General features: G+C 42.9%; 1 protein-coding gene across 1 annotated transcript; it reads right to left on the bottom strand.

Moving 5' to 3' along the window:
- Window positions 1–1,511: 1,511 nt before the first annotated feature.
- LOC104584460 lies at window positions 1,512–3,895 on the bottom strand. Its single transcript, XM_010239171.3, has 3 exons — window positions 2,487–3,895; window positions 2,282–2,398; window positions 1,512–1,880 (listed from the first exon to the last, which is right to left on the bottom strand). Exons 1-3 carry the CDS (start codon window positions 2,520–2,522, stop codon window positions 1,719–1,721), a joined length of 315 nt encoding a protein of 104 aa, XP_010237473.1. The 5' UTR covers window positions 2,523–3,895; the 3' UTR covers window positions 1,512–1,718.
- Window positions 3,896–23,246: the final 19,351 nt, after the last annotated feature.

The following is a 23,246-nucleotide window of genomic DNA, read 5'->3' as shown; positions in this document are numbered from 1 at the left end:
CAGCAAAGTCTATAAATGATCCCTCAACTTGAAATGGTATACATTTTGTCCTTCAATTTTGCAAAACCTGATACTCTAGGTCCCTCTTCTGGATTTTGAATAGTTTTGACTCCATGTTGAGCGGTTTTCCCTTGAATTTTCGACGCCGAATTCCTGGATAACATTAGGTTCCTTCCAGAGATGGTCACTAAACTTGAAATTTTATGCATTTGATCCTTGAACCATGGATCGTGGCATCCAAATTCTTAGGAAAACAGCACCGCGTGGAGTTAAAACCAGTCAAAACCGTTCAAAACTGAAAGAGAGACTAATAGTTTTCAGCTCTGCCAATTGAAGGATCAAATGTATATGATTTTGAGTTGAGGGACCATTTATATACTTTGCTGGCAATTGAGGGACCAAAAATAAACTTTTCTCAGAAATTATTAATTCCAAATATCATCAGAAAGAAATCCATAGTTCGCCAACGAGTGGTTGGTCACTTTTCTTGGTCTCAGGTTAATGGGGCCAAGGCCATGTTATCGGTAGATGTGGCCAATGTTGCAGACATGCAACGAACTCTCAAATCTATCTTAGCTAGCTGATAGTTTCTACAGTACTTGGAGAAAACCTAAACCGTCCACACCAGTGGCATCCCACGGTAGCAATAGCAAGCGCACGGTACCTGCGGGTACCGTCGCAACCATCGGAACGAACGAGCGAAAGTACCATGAGATAAGGGTAGTGTGGTGGTAATTGCGATCCCACACGGGCGGGGACACCAAATTTTGAATTTTGATTAAATTGTTGATTGAACTTAATTACGCCATATCTCTCTTTCAAGGAAAACTTTTTAGCACAAGGCTAAATAGTTGTGCTCCACCGTACGCTATAAATGTTTCACACACCGTTGGATAATGTTTCATCAGTTTTAATGTTTGCGATACTTCTTTTTGTTCCACCAGAAAACTTTTAGATGGCAATTTTGTTTTTTCCATTTTTGTTCCACCGTCATCATTTTTAGTTACAAACGACTAATTTCTTACGGCGCTGTATATTTGATTAGTATCCCGCAATGAGCAACATTTGATCAGCCAGCAATTAAATGTTTTTCTGCCGGAACATTTTGGTCCATCAGTATTACTTTGACTTTTTCCTCTGACAACTACTTTGGTCCAAGGGACTAACTTTTTGTTATGATACCTTATGAAAGCCATTTTACCTTTCAAATATCTCGACTTTCCATTGCACCGTAACTTCACAAACTGTTCTGCTGTCAGTAACATTGATATTCCATTAAATTAGCATATCTTTTGTTCCATCAATTCCACCAACTTTCTGATGATTAATTATTTCATTTATTTGACTCATGGAAACAACTTACTGTTTTCTTCCAGCCGACTAACCTTTTTGAGCGAGATTTTGTTCAAAGTTTGTTGGTGAGCTAATTGTACGAGTATTAGAAAAAAGAGAGTTGGTTGTACTGTACCAACTTTCACGAGAAGAATCTCGACTTTCCATTGCACCGTAGCTTCACAAACTTTTCTGCTGTGAGTAACAATGATATTCCAAATTTTTTAGGGGCGTGCTCTTATGCAGAGATGACAGGCGCGGCTACAGTTGTCAATATAGGTTCTATACATCAAGTGGTACCAGCCGAACCGGTGACTGTCAGATTTACAAGGCAGCGCACAATACCATAAAAAAGCTAAGTGCAGGGCCAACATACAGCTACTCAACTACATCCTATCTCTCAGATATGATGTCAAGTAGAGCCCCAATACATGGATGGGGGACATGACACAGATCCCCGCCAGGGCGTGCCACCACTTCTCAGCGAGGATGGCCAGCACCAGCATGAACCCAAGGGTGAATACCAAGTACAGCACCCAGCAAATGTCCTGCAAAACAGTAATAATCAAACACAAGAGGTTAGGTCGTAGAGGTAGCACATTAAATTGATAATGAAGTAGGCGACATGTTGCTCTGGTCTATCCTAACAAAAGCTAAGACAAACAAATGGCAGCACACCTCTAGGTGAGCATATCGCCTATCCAAATTATAAACTGCACACAACTCTCTGAGTTTATGAAACTCAAACAACTAACCACAATCAGCAATGAGAATGCATTACAAGCGTAAAAATATTGTGATGCTTTTCTCACAAGGTTTTTGGCTTCTTTTCATAGATATAGTATTGGATTATCAATCATACCAAAAAATATATAACTTCATAAGGAAAGCCTTTTACTTATTTGTTTTAACTTGACAACATGGAATTTAACACGAGAAGGGCACTTACAAGAAATATGTTAATTGACTTCGCTGGAATCCCTGCTGCCACCTTGGCATCTGGTTTTGGAACCATGATGAGTGAATTCTCAAGATCTTGACGGTTGGAGTTGATGACCCTCAAATACTGAAATTGCAAAAGCAGAGGATATGAATCAACATCAAAGTTACAAACTTATTTTTGTTATGAAATAATGCTCTCTTGAAAGAGTCACCTTTGGATGGTTGGAAAGACCAAACCACAGCTTCATGAAGATGCAAATCAATACATTTGGTTACAGAAGCGACAAAGAGTTTTGATGCTTCAAACATCACTATGGTCGTCATGCCCCCAAGCAAATAGATATATATGATTTCAGATAATAAGAGCGTGGCACCCATATCCACACTACAGCTACCTTGCTCAACCAACTTGATGACACTGCGTATGAGTAATAAAATCGGGAAAACCGAGAACGGAAGTTCGACCATTGCAGCCTTCAGTACGGTGTTCACAGGAGTTTTTGCCCAGAAAATGACGCAAATGGCACTGTATACATTGAGTACTGTAACTCCTCTAACTGCTACATCTAACATTGCCTTCAGAAACGCCAACAACGCCTGTACAAAGGATTGTAAATCTATCGATTATTCACAGTAAAATCAGAAATAAGACATTGACAATTAATGAACCAACATATTTTTAACAGCCCGCTCAGTGGAAACAGCTTGCCATTCTCGTCATTCTCCTTAACAGGCCCTTTCTGCATGAAAGCACTCGGTCTTAATTCTTTCCAGAACAAAATAATGCAAAACATCAAAACAGAACACATGAATTTGCACTGTAGTAATATGCAAGTGCATCACTTAGTTTTAATTTAGAAATGGAGCACCAGACTGTCATACACAAGATCAAAACGAGATATATCAGACACATCATTCATAATTACAAAATCAATTGAAATTAATAGATATAGATAAACCAGAATAAAATAGAGCACCAAAGCCTCCCACACAGACGCAATAAATATTATTATTGGAAAGAGCGACTTGGAACATAACAAGCATATATCAATTTCATATCTAAATCACACCAAGAAAAGTAAAAGCGGGGGTTTTTCTGATCCAAAATTAGCACAATAATCACGGCGGCTACCATAGTTACAGATATGAGTAAACTACTAGTGTTCCGAAATACAAGATTGTTTCGAGATTCCCAAATTTTCTAAAGGACGGTTAGGAACACGCCCAGGCAGATGGGGAACGGCAGGGTGAGTCCGAGGTGTGGCGTCGCACGGCGAGGAGCCCGAAACGGGCGGGGCTGTGCCGACACCAGATTGCTGTACTGCTCGGGCGCTCGAAGAACAAATGTTGGAAGAGTTCGTGGTTGAGGTGGCATCGCGGGCATACATCGTCGTAGAACCCTAAGAAATCCCGAACCCTAACAAACCCCAAATTGATCGCGTAGGCCGTTACGGCACCCAAATGCTAGGTCGTAGGGAAGACCACCCGGGAGGAGGAGAGGCAAGCACGCTCGCCTTGCTCGCCCCAGGCACAGCAGCCGCCGCCATGGCTAAGGAGCCGAAGGCGGAGGCGGAAGCTGAGGCGGCAGTGGCGAGTTGGGGAAGAAGAGATGATTGTTGTTTTTTCAGGGGAGAAACGATGGCCGCCGGGGGGTTCCTATTGGGCCTGTAGGCTCAGCCCACATACGTAGTGGGCCTGGCCTTCCTTCACGTCCCGCAGCAGCCCGTTCATCACGGGTTGTTATTACGGTCGTTGGTCAGGATGTAAAAAATGTTCTAAAAAAAAGTCAGGTTGTACAAAAGATAATCTAAAGTTATATGATGTTAAAAAAGAACATCTAATTTTCTAAAAAAAAACATATAATCTAATTAAATTAAATTTAAGTCCGGCTGGAAATTTGGGAGGAAAAGTGAGCCAACTAATTAAAGGTAAACCGAGCGGGCTTTTCAGCTATTTCAATTCCCGAACAAGTTAAAATTGGCAAAAAAAAGGTGATACACATATATCTATCCTAATAATAAAAACAGGAAGGTTTCATTCATCGTCGTCCGCCGTGCATCAATTTCCGTGCCTGTTCTGATTTTTCGTGTCTTCTTACACTCCATCGAACCTTTATTTTCCTATTCCCACGGCGCTGCCTTCCCAGGCCGCCACCGCCGACTCAACTGCCCGCACAGCACCTCCCTGCGGTGATACGCGTCGGCGCTGGATTAGATTCCCGTGGAAGAGATAAGCAAAGGGGTCCAGGGCTGACCGGCGCTATGCACCGCCGCGCAGTTCCTCGTGCACTGCGCCATCGTGTGCTTCGTGACCTTCTTCTGACGCCAGCCACGGCCAGTGGGCTGCTTGGACTGGGTGCCATGTCCTGACCGCGGCTGATCATTTTGATTGAATGTCCAATTATATTGTTATGTTTTGTATAAACATGAATTTTCGCGTGCACATGTTTAAGAGGCCGTGGCAACGCACAGTCACTGTACTAGTGTATATTAATGCACGTAAAATCATATGGTAAACCTGCCCAAACACCCTTGATCTTAGAAGGTGCATTCCTCCTCGTCGTAGCCTGAGCTCGCGGATCTCGCCGGGGAAGGAGTCTTCTCTCGGGCCCGTGCCGCCTGCACCGCAGCCTGCTTCACGTATGCCCTCACCTTGAAGACTTTGTTGCACATCGGGAAGTCTTCACCGTGGCGGAGGCCGTCCACCCCTGCCATCGCCTGAAGGAAAACTTGGTACCCGTCGATTTTCTTGGTAAGAAGGGTTCTGACGTCACGGTCGCGCCTCCGGAGGTCTTCTCCGTGGCATAATTCCTAATGCCTCTCATGCCCACTCTCTGCTTTGATCTTGCCATGAGTGCGTTTAAGTATAGTCCTTTGCTTTTCTCCCTGATTTATCCACTACGAGGAACAAGAACAGCTATTTATGATTTGGTAACTATTTCTTCTTCTCAAGGACAAGATTCTGAGTGCATCTTATCAAAAAAAAGAGAGAGATTTCAGTGCATCTATAATACTTTAGTGCATTTTGTCTCTGGGGGTTTGTACGTATATAAATGGCTGGATTAACACATCTCTCTCACCAAAACATGTCGTAGGGACCTGGTCAAGTTGTTTGTTGTTTCACTTCTCCATCCACAGGCTTCTTATATACCTTGCTGGCTCAAGTATCTCGTTTGCACACGTGGATCATTGACTTATCATGAATAGATGCGGTTGCTACAATAGTGCCCTTTCGTCCTGCCCTGTCGGTGAATGCTGGGGATTCAAAGAATCAGGTGGGTTCCATTGATCGAACAATGAAAGGGTGACTGGAAGGTCTAGCAAGGCTAAATGCTATGTTATACATAAGCCAAGTGCCAGGCAGAGAAAGAGGAATCAATCAGAGCTGCAGGCTCCTCACAGGACAGCTGCACTCTCTGGGTACCTCTTCGCTAGCAAGAACAATGCTGTTCTACTGTTCACCCACGTCTGTTGGGCTCGCCTGCGCCTTCTAGCACACATGTATTCTTGAGTGTGTTTGCGTATTCACATGCATAAACTTTCACCAAACTACCGATGCCTCTCGTTCCTATGGGACTTGTACAAGGACATGCATGTATGGATGCTGAATTGCTGCATGCGCCTGGGCTTAATCAAGTTAGTGTGGCTTTTGCTTCTTTGCTACACAGCTCCCGCTGGATCGGTCTCTATATATTGATGTGCTACTGCTACATGCTTAGAGGGAAGTGTGAAATTATCTCAGTAAAATTTTATGGTTGTACCAGACTACCAGTTGGTTGGTGGGCATGCATAGCCAACGTTTATGTATTTGCATATGTTATTGAGTCGTCTCCCTAGCAAGGTTATTGAGTCACAAACACCAAATGTATTGTTTGTTTAGTAATTTAATGATCATTGTCCTGACTATTCCCCGCTTCATATTTTTGGTGTGCGTACTCGCCCAATCTTCATCTCTATAGTTCTCACAAACTTCAATCCCACTCCAAGCAGCGCGCTTTCCTTTGGATACAATGGTCAGCATAAAAGACTCTTAAGTAGTGTTGGTTGAGGAGATGAAATAGAATGTAATGGAATGGTTCCAAAAAATGAGATGGTTCTTGTGTTTGGTCCACAGAATATGAAAAAAATGGAATGGAACCGTTTGGTTTCTCAAAAGAAAATATTCTTCTAACATGTTTAACCATCTTATTCCTCAAAAAAGTACTAATCATATGGTTTCAAGTGGAACAAATTGTTCTACGTGTTTGGTTAGTAGAATGTAGAGGAGTAGAACCGTTATATTCCATTCCATTCATGCTCCCTTTCGCATCTTTGCATCCAAATGCCGGTGCTCAGCTTAGGTCTGAACTCCTGCTGTTACCACCCTATATTATTAATCCTGACGGTCATGATCATGGGGAGATTTACATAATGACATGAGGCTAATCATACTAATACATCGGCTAAGATGTGCAGGGAAGAAATTCCGGTAGAAATCCGGTGCAAAATGATGTTTTATGCAGTTTGTTGCATCGAATCAGGGTGGCAATGCCGAGATTGATTGTAGTCTGGCTGAATGTGACAGGTTGCCTGGGCCTGGAGTCCAGCTGCACCAGGGAGAGCGACATTGGGATCAGTGGGTAGGTCTGGGAGCGACTCCGTGGCTGCCACACACAGCATATGCAACCTGGGTTGTCAGCGGGCCTAGGCTGGACAGATGGGGCCAACAGCGACCCTCACATGCATAATCCTGATACATCTCAATCCTATGAATTTACGATGTGATTTCAAAGTTTCAAAGCATGACACATGGAGGCCGCCCTTGTTTCCTGTCTCCAAAATGCATTGCGAATTTATATAGCACTATGGTCGCATTCAATTCATGGAGAAAGATGCATCTCCTTTATGTTATACTACTATGCATTTAACAGAACCACATTCACGTATAAAGACATGTCTCTTTTATGGCAAAGTAATCTGCATTTGATTGAACCATTTATCCAGCAGGCACCAATCAAGAGCCATTCCTGATCATGAAAATACCCTGTCCCTACTTGCTCACCTGGCAAAGAAATAATTGGCAGTTTGCTGATAGACACAATAGTTTCTGGGATAACATCAGTAACCATATGCATTCAATCAAATTAATCAACCTATTACACCTGCAAAGGTTTATTTGTTTCACATCACCACTGATGATATGTAAGAAAATGTACCACTGACTCGACGTGCATGTATAAGCCGGTGAAGCAGTTTCTGAACCAAGCAAAAACACCAATTCTTCAATCGGACCGAGTAGAATGTTTCTCCTATGTACTACTTACACTCTTTCTTAGTTTTTGGTACATATGAGTAGTAAATTTTTTATTTGCCTCAATGTATTTCAACCGGCGGTATTCCTGCCAGTCTTCTCTGCCAATTTTTCGAATGTTGCGAGGATAGGACTATGAGAGCTCGCGTGTTTCTAAATCCTGATAGTTGATGATACAGTATATGTTGCTTCTCTGTTTCTGGACGGGGAAGATCGCCAACCAAGTGCTGAGAGACAGCTTCACCATGAACATCGAGTGAATTTGCTTTCCAAGCAAACTAAATGTTCAACCTTACGTGTCGACAATCCTAGTATTGCAAATGCACGTAGTTCGAGTCAGGCACCTCCTCTAGTCTCGTTAGAGAAAAAGACACTTCTTATATCAAAAGGTGCATGGTATCATGAGAAAACCACGGCCAGGCTGAGTGTAACAGTAACGCATTATCCTGATGCATCTCAATCCTACAAAAATCTAAATGTGATTTGAAGGTTTCAACGACATATTACATGGAGCACCTTGTATCCTTTCTCCAAAATGCATTGTGAATTTATAGTCTCTTTTATCGTTACCATTCTCCATTTGACTGAACCGCCTTCACGCAAAAAGGCTGTCTCTTTTATGGCAAAGTACTCTGCATTTGATTGAACCATTTATCCGGGTACTAGTAGAGAGCACTTGCCAATCCTGAAAAGACAATATTTGCTCACTTGGCAAAGAAGCAGCAGAAAAATGAAACGTCAGGCGGAATTAAATAAAATATGTACTAACATTTACACTATCATAAGTATACCGTGGAGATATGTATCATGACATAATTAATAAAAGAGTGAATTTCAATTTTTACCCCATATTTTTTTTGACACAATTTACCCCATTTGGTGGTTTTTTTTTATAAACTTACCCTACTTAGTAAACTTGTAACACAAATTATCTCATCTAATTGTTCCTATTTTCCCCCAAATTACGACAGGTCGGTCCTACCAGTCGCACGTGGTGTTTTCAGTTCCAGAGAACAACCGGCGGCTCTTCCAGACAAACACTTGAGCGACGGACGGCTCCTCCAGACAAAGCACTCAAGCAGCTTCGAGATGAATGAACTCTATGTTTTCTCTGACTTCCTTGGTACTCCCTCCGTCCCTAATTAATTGACGCCGGTCTTTTTGCAAAAAATCCCCTGTAAATTTCCGAAATAAACCTTCAGTCCACATCTTCAATTAAACGTGGACTGCGCGTTAATTTCGAAATTTTATTGGGGGTTTTCACAAAAGATCCAATAGAACATGAACTGCAGGTTTATTTCGGGAATTTTCAAGGGTTTCTTTGAAAAAAAAGCCGGCGCCAATTAATTAGAAATGGGGGAAGTACTAGAGTAAAATACACCCGAGGTCTTATATTATTGAGTAGGTGTCAATTTAGTCCTAATATACGAAAATGCACATTCGGATCCTATTTTTATGTTAAGTTGGTCAAAACCGGTCATAAGCAGGTCCTGGCAGAGGATCAGGAAGAGTTCGGCGGGACCTTAAATCAGCCACGGAGAGCAGAAGCGGGGGTGGCAAAAAGGCCCAGTGTTGGTTTGAGTTTACGACCAAACCAAGATCTCGGTGCCCTTTTGAGTTTGGGAAAGGGGTGTACCGAAGCAATCCTCTTTCGATATAGCTAACCAGAAATCATCTGGTTGCTTAAATTGGGCGCGCCGGATTTTGGTGCGTGTGATGTGGTTATGCACATGGCAAATTCTCCAAATCGTGGTAAGTACAACGACAGGCGAAGCCGGCGTCAACTGCTCCAAAAGTTTTAATAACCATTCCGGTTCATTTGGGATTAGCTGTTCAAAATCCGTTTAAGTCCTAATCAGCACTTTGGCATGGAAAGAAGTAATCAGTGGCATGGCCACATATCGGTCAGTTCGGAGGAGTCTCAATCTGTGTATGCCTGAGGTTCGGTTAATTAGCCAAGGCATTCCTTGTAACTTCCCAAGCGAAAAGATCTGAGCTAATATATGGGGAACAATTGTCAGCCAAATTCGTTTCCAATTCCGAGGAGTTCGATTGCCATTGGGACGTACACTGCTTGCACCCGTCCCCTGATACACGACCTTAGCGTGCAGAGCCAGATGGTAGGAACATTTAACAGTAAAATTTCCAAGGCGATAAGCGTGCCAAGCAAGGAAGTCTTCAGGAAATCTGCGAGATGGTTTAATCTTCTGAATTTCAGCGCTTATCGATTGGCACGAAGCCTCGATCGATCAATTCTAGGACTCCAGGGATCGAGCAATGTAGATCGCCTATGGGATCAGCGCGTGGTTCTTAGAGCAATTCAGCTTCTGCCGCATGCCATGTGTACTTGGCTTCGTGAGTGGTCATAGGCGGGACAGTGAGGGACGACAGCGACCGTTACACGAACATCGAAGTAGACAGCAGTACAAATTCCTGATACATCTCAGTCCTACGAACTTCATATGTCCTACGAAGTAGACATGGGATGGAAGGCCCTTCTTTCCTGCTTCCAAAATGCATTGTCAATTTATATAGCACAATGGTTGCATGCGTGGAGAAAGATGCGTCCCTTTTGTTGTTACTACCCTGCATTTAACTGAACCGCATTCACGCAGAAAAGACATGTCTCTTTTATGGCAAAGTACTCTGCATTTGATCGAACCATTTATCCAGGCACCAGTCAAGAGCAGTTCCTTGTCCTGAAAAGACCCTACTTGCTCACCCCACGAAGAAACAGCTGGAGGACTAAAATGAAATTAAAATCACTGACAATTTGCTGATAGACACAATCAGCAAGTATTCAATTAATCAACCTATTACACCTGCAATGGTTGACTTTTTTCACATCATCACTGATGAAATGTAAGAAAATGTACTACATACTGACCCGACGTGCATGTATCAGCCTGTGAAGCAGTTTCTTAACCAAGCAAACACATCAATTCTTCAATTGGACCGAGTAGAGTTTTTCTCTTACGTATTACTTACACGTCTTTCTCAGTTTTTGGTACCTAATCCCTCCATTTCAAAAAACTCGTCATATAATTCTTTTTGATTTGTTTTATAATGTACCTCTTTTTTGGCTGCCGCATCCGGCTAATAACTGCTCGCATTCATTTATTCTCTACCCAACATAAGTGATCAAGCACTAGAAATGATAGTTGTCTTGGTGCAAATGAACAAATCTACGTGAGGTTTTTTGTGGAACAGATGAAGTACGAGTAGTAATTTTTTTTATTTGCCTTAATGTATTTCAACCGGAGATATTTAAGCCTAGCCTTTCTCTGCCGATTTTTCAGATGTTGTGAGGATGGGGCTATGGGAGCTGATCGAATGTTTTAATCCTGATAACTGATGATGATACAGTACACATTGCTTCTCTGTTTCGGACGGCGAAAGATCCCCAACCAAGTGTCGAGACACATCTTAACCATGAACACCGAGTGAATTTGCTTTCCATGTAAACTAAATGTTTCGAACTTAAATGTAGTCTAGGATTGCAAACACAACTCATTCGAGGATGGTATCTTGCTGTAATCTCGATCGAAAATGAGACACTTCTCACAGGATATCAAGTGCACGTTCTTATCTTAAAACTACAACTTGGTTGAGTATAACACGAGCACATTATCCTGATGCATCTCAATCCTACGAACTCTAACATCTGATTTCAAGGTTTCAACAACGTATGACATGGAGGCTGTTTCCTTTCTCCCAAATGCATTGTGAATTTATACATCGATCTCTTTTATGGTTACCACTCTTTCATTTGACTGAACCAGTTATCCATGCACCAGCCAAGAGCTGTTCCTAATCCTCAAAAGACATTATTTGCTCACTTGGGAAAGAAGCAGAGTGAGACGTACACTGGTCGTTTCCAGGATAAGATTAATTAAAATAAAATTAAAATATATAACTGGCAGTTTAATGGTAGAGAGTACAGAGTAACAGAGATGATCGTTTCTGGGGTAAGATCAGTAGCCATTCAACAGACCTATTACACCTTCAGTGGTTGATTTGTTTTACATCCGTTGAAATATGATCCGAATCCGTTACCAACTCTGTTAGACGTAGCAGAATAGGTTTGCTCTTTGTGTTGGTATACGAATTGAACTCGTTTTCTTTGTTCTATTAGGACTCATTTTTATGTCCGTTATATATACCACATGCAGTCACACCTAAAGACAGCATGTCGTCTCGTGCTCGTAATACTCCAACATAAGTGAAGTTGCGCCTTCGTACGTCCGTTGTTTTTCCCACGAGGATTTTCAACGTTAAAATTCGTGTCTCTCGTTTCTAATTTAATCTCTATTTGCATAACAAGTGGTATCAAAACCACGTTCTTAAGATTAAATTTTCGAGGCACCTCGGCGAGTTCGTTCCGCCGAGCCCGACATCTTGCCAGTGTCGGTTTTGACCCGTTCCGCTGCCCATCGCCGAATCGAAGCCGCTATACATCGAATTGCATTTCTACTCGAGTTGGCGTACGCGGCCAGATCGGACAACAGCAAACCACAGCAGAGCATCGGTCCAAAGCAAAATCACCACGAGCAGGGGCTGCAAGTTCCAAGGCTGCACAGCACACGTGAAGCTTGATCAATTGTTTTTATCTAATTTGCTAAGTCCAGACTGCGACGGTGTCTATTCAAGTTTTTTATCTCCGCAAATTAATCCAATCAAGGGTTTCCGGCTTGTACTATCTTGTGCATACAATTTACTCTGCTCATGGCATTCATGAAGTATGATTTTCCGTTGCTGTATCGTGACACAAGGTTTTCCCTATGGCAAGTCAAGATGCGGGTGTTATTGACGCAAGCCGATTATGATGATGCACTGGATGATTTCGCGAAAAAGAAATCTGCTGACTGGACTGATGAGGAGAAGAGAAAGGATCGCAAGGCTATGGCCCAAATTCAACTTCATCTACACAACAGTATTTGCAAGAAGTTTTGGCTGAGAAGACAGCCGCCGCTTTATGGTCAAAGTTGGAAGAGATTTGCATGTCAAAAGATCTCACCAGTAAGATGCATCTCAAGCAAAAGTATTCCTCCACCGACTGCAAGAAGGAGGTAATGTGTTAAATCACATCACCGAGTTTAAGGAGATTATATCCGACCTAACGGCAATGGAAGTTAAGTATGATGAAGAAGATATGGGTTTAATGCTCCTATGTTCACTGCCAAATTCTTATACCAATTTTAGAGATACCATATTATACAATCGTGATACTCTCACCCTTAATGAGGTTTATGAAGCTTTGCACTCCAAGGAGAAGAGGAAGCATATGGTGTCTCACGTTGGTTCAAGTTCATCCCATGGTGAGGGATTATCTGTTCGTGGCAGGACAAATGAGAAGAGCTCAAATAATGAAAATAGAGACAAAAGTTCAAATGGCTAAAGAGGCCGGTCAAAATCCAGAGGCAAGTACAAGTCTTGCAAATATTGCAAGAAAGATGGGCATGAAATACAAGTTGCAGAACAAGGAGAAAAGGAATGGAAAATTCAAAAAGAAGGATCAACAAGAGGATGATGCCCGAGCCACCGTTGTTAGCAAACAAGATTCTGATGGTGATGTTCTCGTTGTCGTTACCGGTGATTCCAAAATGAGAGATGTTTGGGTTCTTGTTACAGCATGTACTTTCCACATGACTCCGCACCGGGAGTGGTTTGCAACGTATGAAGCGATGCCTAATGGTTCTGTGTTGATGGGTGATGATTCGCCGTGCAAGATTGCAGGCATTAGCACAGTTCAAATCAAGATGTTTGATGGCACTATCAGAACTTTATCGGATGTTCGCCACATTCCGAGTTTGAAGAAAAATCTTATCTGTTTGAATACTCTTGATAATAAAGGGTATAAATATTCAGGTGAAGATGGGATCATCAAGGTCACAAAAGATTCTCTTGTTGTGATGAAAGGTGATATGAAGGCTGCAAACTTTTACCACCTTCGAGGTACGACAATTACCGGTAATACTGATATGATGACAAAGCTAGTTTCTGCCAATAAGTTTGAGCTTTGCTCAGGCTTAGTTGGTGTTACTCACTAGTCCTATGGACATTGATGCGCAAGGTGTTTATGCTCATTTGTTTGGAGGTGTTTATTTTTTTCGACTACTGGAGGGGATTCGGCTCAAGATGAAGATTGTTGAAATATGATCCGAATCCGTTACCAACTCTGCTAAACGTAGCAGGATAGGTTTGGGCTTTGTGTTGGTATACGAGTTGAACTCGTTTTCCTTGTCCTATTAGTACTCATTTTTATATTGCCCGTTATATATACCACATGTAGTCACACCTAAAGACGGCCTGTCGCTCGTGCTTGTAATACTCCAACATAAGTGAAGTTGCACCTTCGTGCGTCCGTGATTTTTCCCACGAGGGTTTCCACGTTAAAATTCATGTCTCTCATTTCTAGTTTAATCTCTATTTGCGTAACAACATCACAACTTGCTTTACATCCAACGGAGAACAGGTTGGTTTACAAATTCATGCCGATCCATGACATTCCAAACACGGCACGTTCTGCTTGTAGATCATGTAGAAGCAATCACACCAGGTACTGCTTGCCAAAGCTGTCTTCCTTTTTCGGACAAATTAGTAAAAATTGTGGCTCCGTGAGAAGAATGTCTCAAATACTGTGGTTCCGTGAAATTTACTCTCATAAATCTGTTGCTAGCTCTGTATCGAAACCGATGGACACAGCCATTTTTACATCACAACTGATGCTACGTAAGAAAAAGTACTTGAATCGGTCCACTTCGAATCACGTCTCCATACTCTAGTACAGGAGGAAGAGCAAGAGCAAAATCTTGTTTACAACTGCTATCGACGAGGCTAGCCAGTTTCCGAAGGGTGAGAGTGAAGGAGAATAGATGCGGAAATGACATGCCAACAGGTCGGGATTTGGCCGCCGGGGCACCTGACATGTGGGGCCCACATGTAAGGAAACCTGTCAAATATGTTTAACCATCTATTTTGGGCTTCTTGAGACAGTTAGACTCAAAATGTATGGTTTTTCGGACAATTAGCAAAAACTATGGCTCTGCGATGAGAACAATGCCCCAAATACTGTGATTCTGTGAAATTTATTTTCATAAATCTGTTGCTAGCTCTATTAAAAAATAAAAAAATCTAGTGAAAGAAAACTATATACTACAGTTTTAACTTAAGAGGTACAGTATGTTGTAATCTCAACCGTCGTGGGCATCGGTAGCTGTAATCTTTTTTAAGGGGATGCAGGTAAGCAAGTCTCTTAAAACAATTGGCAATTAGCTGATAAAGACACTCTCGGATAAGATAAATAAACCTATCACACTTGAAAGAAGCTGCTTTGTTTTAAAACTAGCAGGATGTGCATAGAATATTTTGAAGTACGGAATTATTATCGCGAGAGAACGACCAAATCCAACGGAGAATAGGTTGGTTTGGCAATCCATGTCGATGCGTGCCATTCCAAAGACGCCACGTTCTGCTTGTAGATCATGTAGAAGCAATCACACCCTGTACTGCTTGCCCAAGTCGTCTGCCTTTTTTGTCAGGAAAATTTTGCGAGAGGCGTAGTATTGGTGCCGGCCGGGGCACCCGTACACATTGCAGTCAGACCTACCAACAATGGCGGCGAAGGTCATTGCCCTAGCTAGCTAGCAATGCAAGCACTGCTTGATCTACATTCCTACCCCATGGAAAAGTAACGACTTCATTCTCGATACCTCCCCTGCCTACTCAACGATTAGGAAAAAAACAATTGCATGGTGACAACAATCCTATTCAGTTCAGAACTATATTTGGTATGAAATTTTCTGACCCGTCTTCTCCCTTTTATATGAACATTGCAAACATATAAAAAAACTGTCAATTCTTCTTGTCCTCGGTAAGAAATGAACATTTCTCACGTCACAATAGTTGGTCTGGTCTTGTGGTCTGAGGAAGCCTGTAAGCTGGGCTGGTATGGGTAAGAGGTTAATTAATGGGCCCGTGGTGCAACGGCCCCATCCATGAGCTCTTGAATTTATTCTTTTTCTTAGCACAACCCTCGAATTTCGTATCTACACCTGCCTGGGTTCTGTCTTGTTTTTGCTCTCAACACTATTCATTCTGGTATACTCGGCTACTCGCATTTACAGTTGCTTAGTTACTCAAGAAGAACATGACGTGCTGCTCGAGCAGACGGTGGAACGATATGAACACCGGCTTCAGGCGTTTTTGTCGCACTGTTGTGGAACCGGAAGAGTTGCATATAAGCTACATGCATCTAGATTAATGACCTTAATATGCACGGATGCCAAATAGGAGAAACATATTAAACAATAAATCACGATTTCATCAACTCATTTAATTACTTAATTAATGCATGATATCTGATATGTAGTTCGTCTAGCAAGTACATACACATTACTTCCATCTCATATTTGTCTCTATCTCTAGAGTGCTCGGGCTAGCTGGCATCGTAGGCCGTTTAGCGTAGGGTGCTCATATATAGAGTCCTCCTACTGTACACATAACACCATTTCTTTTGTATCTATGGAGTCCAGGTAGGGAGGGATGAAACCGCACACCCACGGTCGACTGAAGGACGATGACCGGAGTCGCCACCATCTAATTCTTGATACCTCTCATGCCTGCGCATCGGTTAGATGAAGAAAAAAAATACATGATGACAACAATCCTGTTCACAACTATGGTTTGACATATATAGGATCTCCTTCTCCCTTTTATTTACACCATTGTAAGACACTATATAAATTATTAGTTCAATCATGTGCCCAAGAAGAACTAATATATTTGGCAGGACGGCCTGGCTTGGTGTAAATGACATGTCGTAGGACAATAGCTCATGTTGTTAGTTTGATTTCTCCATCAATATTCTTATTTTATACTAGTGTAACTAGATCAAGCAACCACAAGTTAACCAGTGCCTCCTCTGCACTTGGAGCATTAAATTATCATGCACGCGGTTGTTATGATCGTTTCATTATCACCCACAAGCTAGCCGCCATGACTTCATTCTCGATACCTCCCCTGCCTACTCAACTGTTAGGAAAAAATAATTTGCATAGTGACAACAATCCTATTAAACTATATTTGGTATGAAATATGCTGGACCGACGTCTCCCTTTTGTATGAACATTACTTTTGTATGAACATTACAAAACAGATACCCACTCCGATCCTAAATTGTTGTCGAAATATTACATGTATCTAGACGCTTTTTAAGAATAGATACATTATGTAGAGATTTTACGAGCGACGACCCTAACACCCACTCTTGAGGACCTTTGCACATTATACTACTTGGGATATCAAATTTGTGGGAACTCAACACTTTATTCACTATTTAAATGTTGGTACAACACTTTCTTTAGTGGCTACCCTACACACAACTCTATCATGGTAGCTCACTTTTCTACTTGGTGTGATGATACACTACTTGTGCTGATTGTGGTACAACTCATGGGGAGGGGGACCACCCCTATATATATCATCAGGGTCAGCTTTTGTAACACAAGAGGGTTTTAACGTGAGTTTTGAGTTCAGAGAAATAAAAAAAGAGGGTACCTCACGTGCCCTTGGCAATAATCCGGTGATCGTCGTGTGCATGTGCGTCTTCTTGTGATTGATCCTTAGGCAAACCCAACATATAGTTCTTCTAGCAAGTACATACACATTACTTCCATCTCATATTTGTCTCTATCTCTAGGGTGCTCGGGCTAGCTGGCATCATAGGCCGTTTAGCGTTAGGGTGCTCCTAGAGTCCTCCTACTGTACACATAACACCATTTCTCTTGTAGCCATGGAGTCCAGGTAGGGAGGGATGAAACCCTACACCCATGTTCGACGGAAGGACGATGACCGTAGTCGCCACCATCTAATTCTGGATACCTCCCATGCCTACGCATCGGTCCATCGGTCAGATGAAGAAAAAAAATACATGATGACAACAACCCTGTTCACAACTATGTAAGACACTATATAAATTATTATTCTCAGGGACTAGTTCAATCTCTGTGCCCAAGAAGAACTAATATATATTTGGCAGGAAGGCCTGGCTGGGTGTAAATGACATGTCGTAGGACCAGGGATGTATGAATCAAAGTTATCACCAGTTACCTCGTCCTGAGCATTCGTACGTACGTTCTCTAACGGTATTTAATTAGTTTCATATCAGTAATCTTAAGAAAACACAAGATACATGCCAATGTACTCTAGAGACATACATTCTGTTGCTGCAAAATATTCGCTGTAGTTTGACTATCTAGTTCCTCCTGATTGGCTGCCATCCTTCTTCTATTTGACACGTGTTGTATGTGTGCTTTTTTTTTCTGAGAGGAAGGTGTATGGTGTATGTATACTTGGAGTACAGGGTGTATGCTGCATTTCGACACACACAGACACACGGACACAGCTTGTACCGAAGTAGAAAGCCCAGAGTTCGGCCTCGTAAAAAACAAAAGGCGATCATGGGCCGCAGCCCAGATGCAGCGAATGGCAGAGTTCGGCTTCATCCTCTTCATCTCCTCCGATCCTCCCATGCCGATCGATCCCCAGATCGGAATCGGCTGCAAAATTCTCCGCCCCGGCAAGCAAGACCCTTCTTTTTCTTTCTTGCTCCGCTCCCTCCGTCCAAGCCTCCAAGGCAAGCAAGACCCTTCTTTTTCTTTCTTCTCTATGCCAACCGCAATCACAAGAACTAGTTGGAAGTTTGCCGTGGGTGCAATCTCGATGGCCGGCGCTCGAGATGAAAAAAATAATATCCATACACACTATTGAAAGCAATACATTCCGTTGCCCCAAAAATAAATCGGTACATTCAGTTGAGGCTAATTCACTACCCGGACGGCAGGGAAAAAACGCCTACCATTCTTCTTTTAGCTGGTCACACTGTAGTGGCAATAGCACCATATACGTGCTCCTACCCCGAGGAAATGGTGACCATCGTTGAGTGAGCTATCGAGAGATGAAACCCTAACCACCGAAAACAAGGTGAAGTGAAAGGACTAGCAACATAATTGATTAAGACAAATATGAATGAGAATGGAATTGCCATGATCTAATTCTCGATACTTCCCATGCCTACACCCAACAGTCAGATAAAAAAAAGGTACGGTGAGTTGGTGACAAACAACAGCCAATCAGCCATGTGTAGAACCGTGGTGTGAAATTTGTTGGCTCACAATCCCCTTTTATGTACAGAGCATATCATTCCAGCACACGAAACAAATTATTAAATCATAATGTCCTGAAAAAACAAAATATTTGGCAGGACAGGATGGTTGGTAAGATATATAGAGAGTTGTTAAGTAAGGGCCCGAGGATACAACAATCAATTTTTTTTATAGAAAAAACAGCAACTTTTTATTCATAATATCATAGGGGATACAAGTAATGTCGGGTGCGTTGGTCATGACGATGCTGCCTTTTCAACCAGAGAAGCAACTAGGTCGTAGCAAAGGCACCTTGTTGAGCATGAGCATGGTGGTTGGCGGACAAACCTGACAGCAACAACGAGCATGAGCATGGTGGCTGGCGGACAGGCCCGTCGATGAGGGTGCGCAAGGTGCATGACCGCTCAGGGCCTCCAAAATCGTAGGGCCACCAAATCTAGGATTAGTTATCCTATTAACCAAAAATAACTCGCTGCTTATATAATTACGCACGGGAAAAGCGAAGCATCGTGCGAGTCCTGGGATACTCGATTCCTCGGCTCCTCCTTTCCTCCATCTGCACGCGATTGCCGCCTCCTCCTGCCCAACCGTTCCTGCCGCTGCTGCCCCCTGTTGTTGCCTTTGATTTTTTATCTGCATACCCGGCCTCCGGCGGCCAAGCCGGCAAACCCTGTTCTGGATTGCTTTGGTCTTAAATTCCTAATTCCAGGTTCGGTCAACCCTCTAATCTATTGTATTGATAAAGACTCAGTGGATTGGCAACAATAGCACTTGAAAATGAACCACTAGAGAAGATTGGTTATGAAGATATGATTGCAGATTTCATTTCAAAAAACACTAGATGGATGATGCTTTTCAGTAAAACATGAGGTCAGTTTATTGCTCCAATACTAGTATACTACCATTGCATTTTTTATATATTTTTAGATGTTTTAGTTACATGAATTAGTCCCAATTTTAGAGCAAAATTTTCAGTTTCGCTCCAGGGCCCCCAAATCCTGGAGACGGCCCTGTTGGCGGACAAACCTGACAGCAACAACGAACGATCGTAGATGGAGCGCCGGTCGTTGAACGGACTGACTAAATTGATGAGGAAAATGAATTACCCGACGAGAAAAATATTAAACACCCAAGCATCTGACTTGTTCGCATGTTTCCCGCTTCCTCAAGAATGTTTTCGCCGATCCCTTTGGTGGGATTGTGTCTACTACAATCTCGTGAAATTTAGTGACGATCCAATGGCGCAATCTACTGCAAACTCGAAAACACCGAGTGTGTTCAGATCCAGGTGGAAAGGAGAGAATGCAATATTATTTAATGTCCATCTTACCTTTTTTATGAAGGGGTGTTGAGTGATCTGTACCGTTCTTATGTTTTCATTAGAGGAGGAGGGTGTACAAGAGCAGAAGTGCTCTCTTTTATATACAACATGGTAGCACACGAAATAAATAAATAAATTATTAATCCTTGAGAAAACATTCCAATTCTTACTTTTCCTATTCTTGAAAATCATGTACTCGCAAAAAAAAAGTCATGTTCACTGAACCAGTCCAGACGTGATCTCAGAATTCAAAGAGGAACATACCAAGTTTCTTGTTCCGGAATGGTCTTAATAAAGTCAGCTCCCCTCTGATTGTATCTCAGGATCACTGCCGTCCTCATGCTTAGTTGGCACTACACTTGCGTTGGCATGCACCTCGCGTCTAAAACTACGTGCCACACATCATGCATGCACGGTGATTCGCGTTGGCATGCACCTTGTTGTCCATCACCTCGATGGCTGAAGGCGCAGACTTGCGAAGAAACCCGGCAAGAGCGACGAACCACAGATATGGTGCAAAATTCTCCGCCGCCGCCGTCCAAGACTCCAAGCTATCTTTCTTCTCTATCCCAACCGCGATCACTCGCTCTGGCGGAAAAACTAGTTGGAAGTTGGCTTTGGCGCAATTGATGGCCGGCGAGATCGATCCTTTTCTTCCGTTTCTATCTCTCTGGTACTCCAATTGTATCCCGCATTTGTTTGCTTCCTCATTCATCAAATTTAATTTCTATGGATTCTTATACTTTCATGAGTCATAGTTTCTCCTAAGTCCTAGCTAGCGTGTATTTTTCAGTTACTAGTCGTTATGTGTTTGAGAGGTTTGGCGTTCGTCCCATAATCTAAAAAACCTCTTTCACCCCAACACACTAGTGTTATTTAAAAACATTGGTATGCCAAATGTTTTTAATTGATACAAAAATAAGGCGTTTTGTGGGGAGAAATCCGGAAGAATCCTCTCTAATAGTTCCCTACCAACAACCATTTGTGATTTTTAATGTTTTTTAATTTTAAGTGGATATTTTAACGACAATTTTAAGTAGATACTACAAAGAAAATAGCGTTGAATACGGCCTTTCTACCACCCTAATTGATTTTAAGTAGATACTACAAAGAAACCATTTGTGATATGACGCGAGAAAAGGGTTCCCCATATTCCTTGGATAAACTAGCACCATCTAACATGGCATTAATCAAGTTTGTATTGTTCGGTTTTTCCTTTCTACCATCGGTATGTGTTTTCTCACGTCCTTCCACAGAATTGAGTGGCTTCGATCATGTCAGATACATTCTTCTGATCTGAACTTAACGTTTGATTTTTCATGTTTAGTTGGTTCTCGCCTAATTACCGAGGGGTTTAGGAACAGCGCTCACGGGTATGGATGACAATGGATACCCGAACCCCGATTATCCGACGGGTCTAGACCCGATTAGCATAAATGAGAAATTTTCGGACCCGTCGGGTCTCGCGGGTCCGGATCTGGCAGTGCTTTACCCGGACCCAGAAACCCGAAAACCCGGTTCAGAGTATGCCTCACATTCAGAGCATTGAGTTACTAAATAATATTCGGCCCAGCCCAATGCATTAGCCCAATCCAAAAGGTCCAACCAAAAACCCTAGCACCCTATCTCCCATCCCGATCCGGCAAACTCCGTTCTCCCCGCGACCCCCGCTGCCCCTCTTCTTCTCTCTCGCGCGGGCGCAGCCGCGCCTCTCCCGGCTCCCGCGGTCCCGCCCTCTGCCGCCAGCCTGCCAAATGCCGGCGGTCGGCTTCCGCAGGCCAGTGGCCGTGCGCCCGTGCCATCCCGTGTCCACCGCTACTTCCCTCCTCTGTTCGTATGCGCCCGTGCTCCCTGCTCCCTGCTCCCGTCCCCAACTCCCCATCCTCCTCCGTCCCGCTATGGTCAGCTTGTGTTTGTGTGCTGTGAGCTGAGCCCATTATGGCGATTGTGATTTATGAACATTTCTGTAATGTATGAACCCAACTAGCTAGTGTGTGCGTTGTGCTACTTGCCTACTTGTGAGCACCTGATGGTGATGGATGAATGCTGATGCCCTGTGCTGCTTCTACCCGATTTGTTATTTCTTTTGATTTCCTATTCTGTTCCTCTCCTGGTTGTTTAATCTCGTCTGGATTGAAGCTTTGACTGTTTATTGTATCGATTTCAAGGTCTATAAATTTCTATCGCTGTGCTGAATTGCTTATTGTTGAACTGTTCATCTGGGTCGGGTATACCCGCGGGTCCCCGGGTAGACCCGGTGCCGGGTCCGGGTCTCGGGGCGGGTGGCCGGGTCTGGTATGGCCGGACCCGGCCCCGAACCTGCCGGGTGCCATCCAGACTCACGGGGCAGTACACAAAATTATGTCAAGAACCAAAACCCTGTCGTGGAGCACATGTCCAAGTTGTAGATGGTTTCACCAAAGTCTGTCAACTCGACAGCTTGAAAATTTCAGAAGTAATCTCAACGTAATAAAGTTGTGATTGAGGGGAGATGTTAAACGGATATGATTCGTTACGTAACTACTTGTGCAGTGCGATATACGTTATCTGGAGATAGATTAGCATTACACTTGTTAGGTTGAGGCCTCTGTTAGGTTTGTTCAGAGTTCGTTTCCTGTATACCTTCTGTTGTAACTCACTGATGTAATTCCGATTGTATTTGTTCGCTGGCTATAAATATAGATGCGGCCTGAGACATTGGTTTTTGTTTCGTTATACTCCCTCGGTCCCAAAATAAGTGTCGTGAATTTGTATAAAATCTTATACAAATCCACGTCAGTTATTTTGAAACGAAGAGAGTACGTAACCCAGTTATTTTGAAACGGAGAGAGTACATGACCCGGACCGTTGCGCACAACCTTTGTAAAATTTCTTCTCCCAAGAAGTGCGTCTGCTCAGTTCTAAGAATACCTACAGAAGCATGAAAGATGATGTTTCGCACCTAAGTCGGCCAGGCATACCCATCCTCTGCCATGCATCAAAGGCCTCATCTAGGTGGGCACCATCCTGTTGAAGTGCCACTACTAACAGATGTCAGCTGAGCTTTCTTTTTTTTTCCGACTTGGGCTAAGTACCCTCAATTTTCGTTGCATGCAACGAAAACAACATTGTATCTTAGCACAGCACACTGACCACCAGCAGAGAGAAATAAAGGGGGAAGCCAAACCTAAACCCAGCAGGAAACCCACTGCGCAGGA

The sequence above is a fragment of the Brachypodium distachyon genome, chromosome 4 (assembly GCF_000005505.3).
Source record: "Brachypodium distachyon strain Bd21 chromosome 4, Brachypodium_distachyon_v3.0, whole genome shotgun sequence".
Lineage (NCBI taxonomy): Eukaryota > Viridiplantae > Streptophyta > Magnoliopsida > Poales > Poaceae > Brachypodium > Brachypodium distachyon.
This window is presented reverse-complemented; position numbering and strand designations above follow the sequence as displayed.

Coding starts and splice junctions, on each gene's coding strand:
- LOC104584460 (XM_010239171.3), bottom strand. CDS start 2,522: ATGAAGCTGTGGTTTGGTCTTTCCAACCATCCAAAG. Junction 2,399..2,486: donor GTCTTTCCAACCATCCAAAG/GTGACTCTTTCA, acceptor TTGCAATTTCAG/TATTTGAGGGTCATCAACTC. Junction 1,881..2,281: donor AGTCAATTAACATATTTCTT/GTAAGTGCCCTT, acceptor ACTGTTTTGCAG/GACATTTGCTGGGTGCTGTA.